Source organism: Hibiscus syriacus, unplaced genomic scaffold (assembly GCF_006381635.1).
Source record: "Hibiscus syriacus cultivar Baekdansim isolate YM2019G1 unplaced genomic scaffold, ASM638163v2 tig00113726_pilon, whole genome shotgun sequence".
In the NCBI taxonomy this organism is placed as follows: Eukaryota; Viridiplantae; Streptophyta; class Magnoliopsida; order Malvales; family Malvaceae; genus Hibiscus; species Hibiscus syriacus.
In genome coordinates, this window is record NW_024063472.1 from 2,951,217 (window position 1) to 2,962,299 (window position 11,083).

General features: G+C 30.1%; 1 protein-coding gene across 1 annotated transcript; it reads right to left on the reverse strand.

The window, feature by feature from the left end:
* Positions 1 to 1,268: 1,268 nt before the first annotated feature.
* On the reverse strand, positions 1,269 to 6,256 carry LOC120187907 (cyclic nucleotide-gated ion channel 2-like). The gene is made up of 8 exons (XM_039191500.1): positions 6,170 to 6,256; positions 5,412 to 6,069; positions 5,122 to 5,337; positions 4,752 to 5,017; positions 4,573 to 4,684; positions 4,266 to 4,502; positions 1,833 to 1,919; positions 1,269 to 1,759 (listed from the first exon to the last, which is right to left on the reverse strand). Exons 1-8 carry the CDS (start codon positions 6,193 to 6,195, stop codon positions 1,271 to 1,273), a joined length of 2,091 nt encoding a protein of 696 aa, XP_039047431.1. The 5' UTR covers positions 6,196 to 6,256; the 3' UTR covers positions 1,269 to 1,270.
* Between the last annotated feature and the right edge of the window lie 4,827 nt (positions 6,257 to 11,083).

Genomic DNA, 11,083 nt, shown 5'->3' on the forward strand with positions numbered 1-11,083 from the left:
TGATACCCTTGCCCATATTTCACTTATTTTATTTCGAATTTAACCCAAAATTCACCTAAATCTCATACTTCTAACTCCATTCATGCTCTTAAACTCATTTATACTTATTCCAAAAACTTACATCAATTAAAATCCCTTTAACATCTAAAATTCTCCATATAACACTTGAAATTAAAAATCACACCCAATCTTTAACATTGTTACTAATCCTTTAACACTTCAAACATCTTTTTCATACCTTTGAAAGTCAAATATACCTTTACAATTCAATTACCAATCAATTTTCGTCAATTCTCTTGAAAAACCCACTTTACTAAATCACCATTAAATTATCAATCTCTTAGTTTTATTCATCTTTAAGCTTTCTTAAGCTTCTATACCACCCAAGAACTAAAAACCAACTCAAAAATTCAAGAACAATCAACTTTAAAATCACTTACCTTAGCATGGAGGTTCATGGTGGAGGAAGGAAGAAGAGAGATGAAGAGAAGAATTTCCAAACTATTCCTTTTATTCTTTCTTCATTTTATCACAATTTATATTAAACTTGAAATGAATTTTAAATTCTTTCATGCCAAAAGACCACTTTGCCATTTCAATCTTCAATCTTTGATAATAAGTCCTAGACAAAAATTTCTAAATCACTCCTTGAACTTTTCAATTTATCACAATTAAACCGCTAAATTTTAAATTCTTACACTTTAATCACTGACCCGATGTTATGGATATTACATTCTTTCCGATGTACTTTCTTTATTCTTTCCTTTTCCTTTGTCAGAACACCAACCTTATTCTTCTTCTCTTCCATTAATATTAATAAATACTATTTTTTTAATAGCTACATACTATTAAAAAATAAATAAAGTTTAAATGAATACTATAAAGTGATTATAAACAAACTGATGAAGTATAAGAAAAGAATGGAATGAATTTATGATTGGGGCAGACATAAACTTCTCTATTACAAAATGTAAAATTGAAACTTTATATTAAAAATTTAAAGGTGTAAAATTATTAAATTTTAGGGTGTGAAATTATATTATCGATTAAAAGATAAAAAAATATGTAAACTATAAGAAAAATAGAAAATTATGGCGAGAATTTTATATTTATGCCCTTGTGTTTAATACAAATACTTGAAAGAATCGGACTAGCATTCGATCCGATTCTCATATTGTAGGAGCAAGTACAATGTTCCATTATTTCCACGTTGAAAGAAACCATAATTTGATTGGGTGAAAAACAAAATTTACTAAGCAGCAGCTGCCTTTTATTCTAGATGATCATGTAAATTGATTGACATGAACATAGCAGCATATTGCAGCAACCGGTGGTCACTGCTGCTTCTGTGCTCCGCAGCGGAAATCATCGGACCTCTATCCCTCATCCGGTAACGCCTCCAGGCGAGTTGTATATTCACAGCAGCCCATGTTTGCCAATTCGATGAATAGTATCTCGCAGTTCTGTTAAGCCTTTCGTTAGCAAATTTGTACCTGAAATGATATGTGATGTATCTGAGATGGTCTGAATCAAGACCAAATGCTTCGACCGATTCCACGCTAACGAATGTTGCGGACGAGACTGGAAGACGGTCGATAAATGGTCGGCGAAGACACCATGAGAGCAGCTCATCACCTAAAAAGCCACCTGGTTTGATGATACTTGTGGCAATCATGCCTTTGCTCAGGCTTTGGGTACGTTGAATGCGTCCGTGAACTACGAACACCATTCTTTGCACTGGATCTCCTTCTCTAAATAGCTATTTCATGGGAACATCAACATGCTTAGCAAACTTTGTATAATTCAAAAGACAGAACACCGTGAAATTGTACCTTTTCATCTTTAGAGAAGACAAGCGGCTTAACTCGGTCGCATATGTTATCAAGAATAAGATCATCCAAATTGTGGAACAAAGGAACCTAACAGGAACAAGTTAAGATTGATTTGGATTAATTCGAAAAGCTGTTAAATTACTGGGTAAACTACTCAAATGACCACTTAACTATGAGCTTGATGTCGATATTACCGCCACACTTTCAATTTTTGGCAATATGATTGCATAACTATTTAAATAGTTTCAATGCAGCCACTTGATGTTAAAACAGATGGTGTAGCTGATGTGGACATCTGACTCGCCGTTAGCGAATAACAGATACATCAGCTATGACATCTGTTTTTAATGACAAGTGACTACATTAAAACTAATTAAATAGTTATGTGGTCATATTGTCAAAACTAAAAGTATGGTGGTAATGTCGACATCAATTTCATAGTTAAATGGTCATTTGAATAATTTATCCTAAATTATTCTAATATAATTCATATAAGTAAAAATATTTGATACATGACAAAATAAGATTTAAACTACACTATCTATTTAAATGTTACCTATCCTATTTAGGGTTTATGCTTTTATTTTTTAAAAATTAAGAGCTTAAATTTAAATTTTAAGATTTTAAGATTTATGATTTAAATGAATAAGAATATGAAGGCCTCCGGAGAACATATTAGAAGCAAAGGCTTTAGATTTAAAATGACATATCTGAAGACGCCCACTCAAAACTAGAACCTCATTCCACTCAAGAACCCATAATTTTGTTGACATAACCTCTAGTAAACCCCACACTTGTTAAGATAAATCAATAAACTCACCACCTTAGTTAAAACGACTTAATATGCTAACCTTCAAATAATAGTCATGACCTTGTACCCAGCCTCGATCCTGATCCTTTTGGGCCCTAGGCAAAATAGTAGATTGGGACTCCTTAAAAATATATATAATAGAATAACATATTTCCTTGTCTAAAACCCTTAAAGTCTCAATCTTTCTTATAAACTTCAATTGATTGAGGATAAAACTTTTGAGTGATGCATTATTCAATTGTGATTTGACTCTATTTAAATTGAAGAAAAAACCTCCCGTTGCCTTTGATAAAAGAAGGTTTAGGAGCTTTGATGTTAATAACGGTTTAATTTTTTTGGGAAATAAGGAAATTTTCCATGAGTTTAAGGTGGGTGGAGATTTAGGAATTGAATTTTAGATCTTGGAAACAGAGAAGAAGGAAGAGAATTCGAAGAGTTTCTGAGTATAGTGATGAAGCAGTCGTGATTCAAGGGTCTTTGATGAAGCTTAAGAGTTTTTTTGAGTTTTTGATAAAGACGTGTGTGATTGATGAGGGAGTAGTAGTACATTTTTTCATTTCTATTTTTATCTTAATAATTTTTTTCTTTTTCTCTTTTATTCTCTAGAACTATTTTTAGATCCAACATGGGGCCTCTTCCTGTCTTCGGCCCATTCGCCATTGTCTAACCCAGACACCCTTCAGGGCCGGGTTGCCTATACCCGACAATAATATTAAAAATCTTTATAAAGGACTCTTAATTGAGATTGAGAAGGGAGTTTGGAATTCTATCACCACTCTTTTTTGTTCTACTTCTTCATGAAAATACATTATTTTAATATAGATTAATGATCGAACTTTCATCAACTATAATTCTCCAATCATATAAGTCAAGTGAGAGAATATTAAATTATTTTAATAGAATTTATTTTTATGGGTCATCAAATTACTTAATGTGATGGTTATTTAGGTATTAGAGTCATTAGGGTTTTAATTTTCTTCCCTCCCTTACTAAAGGAATATTATAGTTAGTAAAGATAGAATTTTTCTCTTCATATATATATATATATATATATATATATATATATATATATATATATATATTTACCTTCTAAGAATAACTTAAAGAAAGAAAAAGAAAACGCATGAGAAAAATATTATATTGGTTCCACATCAGAATTTATTAAAACTAAAAGATATTATTATTTCAATAAATTAATTGTATTACTAGATTTTATTAAAGAATATTATTTTTATTATAGTGTATTAAAATTTATTAAAGTAATAACAAAAGTCTCTTTACTATTTATAGAAGAGTGTAAAATACTAATACTAATCCGATACACTCGAATGCATAATACTTTTTTCATATTTAAAGCGTAATTTAAATCGAACTCATCATATTATGTTAGTGATTAAGAGAATGAGAATATTAGTTTTCTTAAAAACTTTAAATTTAAGTAACTACATTTGTAATATATGTGTACATTATTGTTGATTAAGAATATTCTAAATAGTACTTAATTATAATGGTCCCACTTTAATAATAAACATATCTTAAATCTATATAAATAAATATTTTTTATTTAATTATTAATATTCAATTTATTAATAGCATATTTCGAATAAGTAAATGTTGTGTACCTTTTTGATGAGGTCAAGACAAAGATAACGTTTGATGTCCCTCCGGAGGCCCTCGGGCAAGTCTTTGATCAATTCCATCTCATCTTCTCCCCCCAAAGTCGCCCATCGCTGTCGTTCAAAACGCCGAACTCTTTGTCTCAATCGAGACGGCAACTGCCGACGCTTCATCCACCATTCCATATCTCGACATCTCAGCTGCATTTGTCTCTTCTTCGCCATTACAGCAAGCAAGAAAACCTAAACCTCAAAAACAATCCATTCTCAGTTAAGTTACGTATTCAAAGAAGGTAAATGAGTTTTGAGTCACCTGGATGTTTCCGATGAGCAAAGTGAAGAGCATCAAACCAGCCAGCACTAAGCATATACAGAAAACCACTTCTAGCCAGTGACTTGTCGGCTCCAGAATATTTCCAAAGGTGCTGAAAATTGAAAATATGATGTTTGAGAAATGCTAATGAACGGTCATTAAGGGTTCATGAGGTTTACCTGAGAGTCATTAAGCCCCAAAATATGGGATAAAGGATCTTGACAGCAACCGAGTTGCTAGAAACAACAGGAAGAGCCCACTGATAAATCCCATAACCGAATGGTCCTTTGACGTCGAAGCACAAAGGCCTTCCAGTGACTTTTGAAGAGTCACCAGCACCACAAGACAAAGATAGTTTCCCGCACTGCTCATTTCTCGCACATTGCTGCCGGAGACACAACGCTATCCGCTGCATTGTAAGGACGTACCAGCACCCTCCGGCAACCTGCAATACACCAAAGGTATATTTCCGAAGATCAATCTCCCAAGGTATAACGATATCTATTATCATTCCTAATAAAAAATTGAAGTTTATTGGGAAGACTTTACATGAGAAGCAATGAAGTAGGCAATGAGATTAAGGCCAAAACCCCACCAGATGGTGCCAAAGATATATCCAGTGACCTTTTGCATCCTTCTCATCAAGGAAATGCTATGGTAAACCTTTGGCAGGAATTGGAACAAGAAGATCAATATCAGTATAGTGGCTATATCCCTGATTTGTTCTTCCTCGATTAGTTTTGGTACAACCAACCAGAACACTGCCTGCAAAACAAATCATTAATTATATGCCCTAACTTTTATTATAAATTATAAAGATGGTAAATATACAAATATACCTGAGGAACTGGGAGAATTACAAAGGCATCAAACCAGAAACCTTTAACGGAACGAACATAATGAGAAGCAATGGCACGTGGGTTCCAGACCAGTTTCCCACATCCGACGACGAGGGACTCCCTCGACACGTAAGCCAACCTGAACTGAAGCCATACGTGGAACAGATGCACGGCATCCACACACGTCCGGAGGACGGTAACGATGACGGCAAGCCCACCGTCCATATACAAACAAGCCGACCCATCTCTGCCTATTGACAAGGCATAAAAGAATAGAGGGTCAATGGCTAAGGCCATTGCACGAGCCAGCAGAAATGCCCGGTTCCATTTCTGTACCCGCTTGCTCCTCGGGTCGAGCACCCGTCTCCGTCCGCCAAACGACGGACGAGTTGGTTGCCGAGCGGAGGTTTGAACCGAGTTCTTCTTTGGGCAAGTTCTGGCGTGTATCGGAACGAGGGAAGTGCCGGCGCAGGCTTCCCATTGGGGCGGGTGAGCTTGGTCACAGCTGGTGGAGTGGAAAATCGGGAGTCCCACTTGAGTGCAAGCGTAGCATTCTATGGCGTTGGGAATTGGGGTGTCTTCGTTGATGTTGTCGCCGCCTCCGTGATCAGAGTTGTCCCGGGGAGAGATTTGAAACTGACGACGTCCAATCCACCGGCTGTTGCAGAAAAGAAACAGCAAACTCAGTGATTAAAATACATAAAATGAAAATTATTAGTGACCAGACGACACCATTGTTGCTAGAGATGAATGGGAACCTGGAGAAATTGGACAGAGCAGGCATGGTGAGAGAGTGGAACCATGGGAGAGAAAGAGAGGAGAGGGCTTAGAGAAAGAAAGAAAAGGGAAAGGAAATTGAAGCATGAGAAACAAAACAAAGAGAGGGAAAGGAATAGGAGAAAAAAGTTGAGACGAAGATGGAGTTATTTGGAGTAATTAGTAAAATATGCTACAAGTGAACTGAGAGGTCCCTCTCTGTCATCCCGTTGCATTACACCGTACAGTTATACAAAATTATATCACTAGTTAAATTATTTTTATTAAATAAATGTTAAAAAGGATAAATTACAGTTTACACCTAAATTAACATTTTTGTTTAATTTTAATATTTAAACTTTAATTTTTTTTAAATCATTGACAATAATACTTATGTGACCTGACATGTCACGCCACATTTTTTTATTTGTCATTATTTTTGATTAATTTTATTCACCCAATTAGATGGTGACATGTGTCACTACCTATGAGATAAAAATATAAAAATTATTTTTACTCCTAGTATGAATTGATCTTGAGTATCTTGCCTTACATGAGAAACAAATCACTAAACCATTAAACTAAACTAATCATTTTGGTAAATTTCACCGCATTTTGAATTTAACTTATATAACAATATCACTACAAAATCAACATTTTTATGATTATAATATTCAAATTTAGAACACTTTAAATTAATCACCGAAAATTTAGTTACTCAACAATAGTATGAATTGTTTTTATTATATTCAATTTAATATTTACTTATATCATTATTACATTAAAAGTTAAATTTTCAATTATTTAGAAAAAATTAAATAAACAATTTATATATTTTTATAAATATTATATGAAATAATTATAAAAAGGTATATTTATATTATAAAAGATATTTATTTTTTTTTAAAATCCAATTAATTATTTATTTGAAATAATATTATTTTTAAATTATCTATTTAATTTTAAATAATTTAAATTTAAGGTAAATTATGTGTTTATTATCCAACTATTATTTTGGTTTTGTATAATATTATTTAAAATTAAATAGATAATTTAAAATAACATTATTTCAAATAAATAAATAATATGATTTTGAAAAATAAATAAATATTTTAAAATATTTACATAATATCATAATATTATAAATATTTATAATTAAATTTAAACAGAAACTAAAAAATTTGACTAGACTCGAAAAAATTATAAGTCAACTCGGAGTTGTAAAATAGGATTCAATTTATTTTAATTTATTAAAAGTAGTACTAAATTGAGAGAATATGTAAATAACAGGGACCAAATGTATGATTATATCAAAATATTTAACTGTTGTTAATAATAGTTAACTCAGGGTGACCACATCTTAATTAAATGAAAATGAAAATGACCACATCTATAGTTTTTTGAAATCAGTGATCAAAAGTGGACAAAACATAAACGTAATTGATTTTCCATATAGTTAACTCTAAAATTAAATAGATAATTTAAAATAATATTATTCCAAATAAATAAAAAAATATGATTTTAAAAAATAAATAAATATTTACATAATACTATAAATAACTTTTTAAAATAATTTAATATAATAAATATATATATATTAAATTTTATAAAAATAAATAATTATTTGGTGTACTTATAGGGAAAGAAATAATTATAAAACACCTTGAAAATGATTAGTAAATAAGACACTTGTGGTTATTCTAAATTTTTATGTAATTACTTTTCATTAAATACGAATCGTTAATGAAAATATTATACTAATGCACTAAATGTATGGATTTACAATAGGCTCTTATCGTGCCCATGGATTCTAAAGTGAACCATGAACGTATATATTAGGATTAATTATTTATTATGAAATCAATTTGTAAAACAATCTAAATAATTAATTCAATTTGTTAAACAATTAGAATGGTATTAACAGATGTGTAAACTATATATTATTTTTTAAATCCAGAATTTTAAAATAGTTTATACTAAGATAAAAATTATAAAATATTAAAATTTATCATATTACGATTAATATTACAAATTTAAAAAGTTTCGAACATATGAAATTAAAGCAACGTAACAAAATAATTCTATAATTATGACATTTTATTTAAAAAATGTAATTCTTCGAACATACGTTAGAAGTAAAATCATGACATTTTTTTGAAATATGAGCCTCTTAATTTTGGAACCATATGAATGTGTCACAAACTACACTTATAGATAGACGATTATGTAAATAATGTATTATTGATTTTATATATATATATATATATATATATATATATATATCAAATTTTTATATACTTTTATATTTAGTTTTAATACAAGGACAATATTATTTTAATTTTATTGTAAATCAAACATTAATATTTATTGGATTTTTAATTTTTCTTTGATCGCTGTAAATCATGTATATGCAAACAAACGGCTAAAAGGGACGTGTACGGTTGTTTAGGGTTGAAGGAACCTTCCACGTTAGAACACAAAAAATAAATGATAAAATAAAAACACCACTTGGGAGTTAGAAATTGATTAAAGACAACGAACGTCGTAATCTAAGATGTGTAATACGTCTTGGCTTTATATGTAGAGTTTTAGAGAAATATAATAAATCATATCAAGTAAATAATTTTGATGGTAGAAGAATTATTGATATATCTTAAGATATTAGATTTAAACATCTAAAATGTCAAAGATATGAAGTTTAATGTCAAATAGTTATTTTCGATTAAGAGTTGTCAAATGATAATAATAGTTGTGTAATTGTTATAATGATTAATATAACATGAAAACCGTATTTGGAGGATTTTCATCATGTAATAGAATTTTTAAATAGTTTAAGGTAATTATAAAAATATTATTTATTTATAATTTTTAATTAATCATTGATAACGTATGTACATTGCAAAAGCAACCAGAGATGAAGTTATCCTTTGTCCCATGCACTATCCCCTTCATTTTTATTATTAAAAAAATATATAAAAATAATAATAAATTAGTACTCAAAATTTTAGTTTATCTTGATTTTATCCCCTCATTTTATGATCAATTATACTTTACCTTATTTTTATGATTAATTATAATTTGCCTTTTAAATTGGAATCCTAGTTCCTCCCTTCACGCAACTATTCAAACCCAGAAGAAGAACAATATACTTTTAACTACCAAGATTACTAAATAGATTTAATATGAAATAGAGCAACATATATTAGTTAAATGTTGAGCTACTTTGATATGATGTTATTGAACAAGTTAATAAATGTTAATTTTTTTCATATTTAAATATACAATTTAATAAAAAAAAATAAGTTTTATCTGATAACTTTTAACTATTCATATGATATGATTTTAGAAAATTGAAATATTATTTTTAAGAGTTACACTTTAGTTTATCATATTTTTAATCACATACAAGTATTTACAGTATCAAATCTTATTATTTAGTACAATTTTACGATCAAAATCCAATCATTTCTCTTTTTATTCTTAGCTTAGCATAGTTCATTTGATATACTTACTAAACTTTCAATTAAACATACATTTCATGCCATAATATCTAAGGTAAACTACGCATTTAGTACTTAAACTATTAGTTTTGGTTTGTTTTAGTACTTAAACTTTTAATTTTTCAAAATCATACTTAAAGTTTAGTTTTCATTTCATTTTAGTACCCAACATTAAAAATTTAACGTGTTTAGTACCTAAACTATCAATTTTGGTCCATTTTAGTACCTAAACTTTCCCTTTTTTTCCCTTCAAAATTTAACATTACATTTTGAACAAGGTATACTAAAATGAAACAAAAACTAAAGTTTTTAACAACGGGTGCTAAAATGAAACAAAAACTAAATTTTAGGTATGGTTTTGAAAATTTCAAAAGTTTATGTACTAAAATGGATCAAAATTGATAGTTTAGGTACTAAACACATAATTTACCCTAATATCTATCAAAGATTATACTACACATAATCTATACATTTAAACAATTTTCAATGATAAACCAGTAGACTAGAAGCATCCTGAAGTGATTTAATGGATTCTGTATTGTTTACCATATTGGTAAGGGCAATGAAAGCACCAAATTGTTATGTGCTTAAGAAGAAACAGAAAAATAGGGAGAATGACGAAGATAGAATTAGGAAGAGGAAAACAAAGTTCAGTGGTTTCATACCTTCTCTATACAACTATTGCTATTTATCAAGAAAAAAAAAAGATGATAACAGAATTCCAATAAAGGACAAAGTCCGTTAATGCACGTGGAGCCTTTCTCTCTCTGGTACCCCCGCGTAATTCCTGAACTTTCTTTACGTTTTGCCTCGAGCTAATTGCTTGGGCATCTCCTGCAGCTTGGCTAGAATTGGTCTCATGGGTGGTAACTTTTACGCTATTCTCAACAGTGCCATTGACAGAATAAAGAGGTCTGCATGAAATTAGAGACCTCCATTGTATGTACAAACGGCTATTTCCAGAATATATTTGAACACTGGCGAGAATAACCTGAAATTACTCCTTTTAAGATTTGTATTAAAAAATTGTTCCCATCTGTGACACTGATAAATTTCCTCAAAAATATAATTTTGAAGTCCCATCAAACAAGATGGTATATGTTTGACTGAATATACTTTTGTGTGAAATTTCAACATTTGGTTCGTAACATATAATGCAAGTGATTATAAATCCTATCAAACAATAACTAGCTTCAAGACCCATAAATTTTATTATTGAAGTCAGATATGAGATTGTTCACGGAAAATGTTAAAGAAAAGTTAAAGAAAAAAGGGGCTGGTTTGCGGGTTCAATCAGAAAGAGGTTGATAGTTCATGAAAGCACGTAGAACCAACAAAGGAAAACAGCAGAGAAATATTGAATAAGATGGGTCCTACGCCTAATTATAGAGTTGATCATAAAATCAAAAAAGAGGA

What these genes read in the sequence shown, in the direction of transcription:
- LOC120187907 (XM_039191500.1), bottom strand. Translation starts at nt 6,195, where the DNA reads ATGCCTGCTCTGTCCAATTTCTCCAG. An exon ending in GCTCTGTCCAATTTCTCCAG is followed by an intron (nt 6,070 to 6,169) that starts GTTCCCATTCAT and finishes TTTCTGCAACAG; the next exon opens with CCGGTGGATTGGACGTCGTC. An exon ending in CCTACTTCATTGCTTCTCAT is followed by an intron (nt 5,018 to 5,121) that starts GTAAAGTCTTCC and finishes GGTGTATTGCAG; the next exon opens with GTTGCCGGAGGGTGCTGGTA.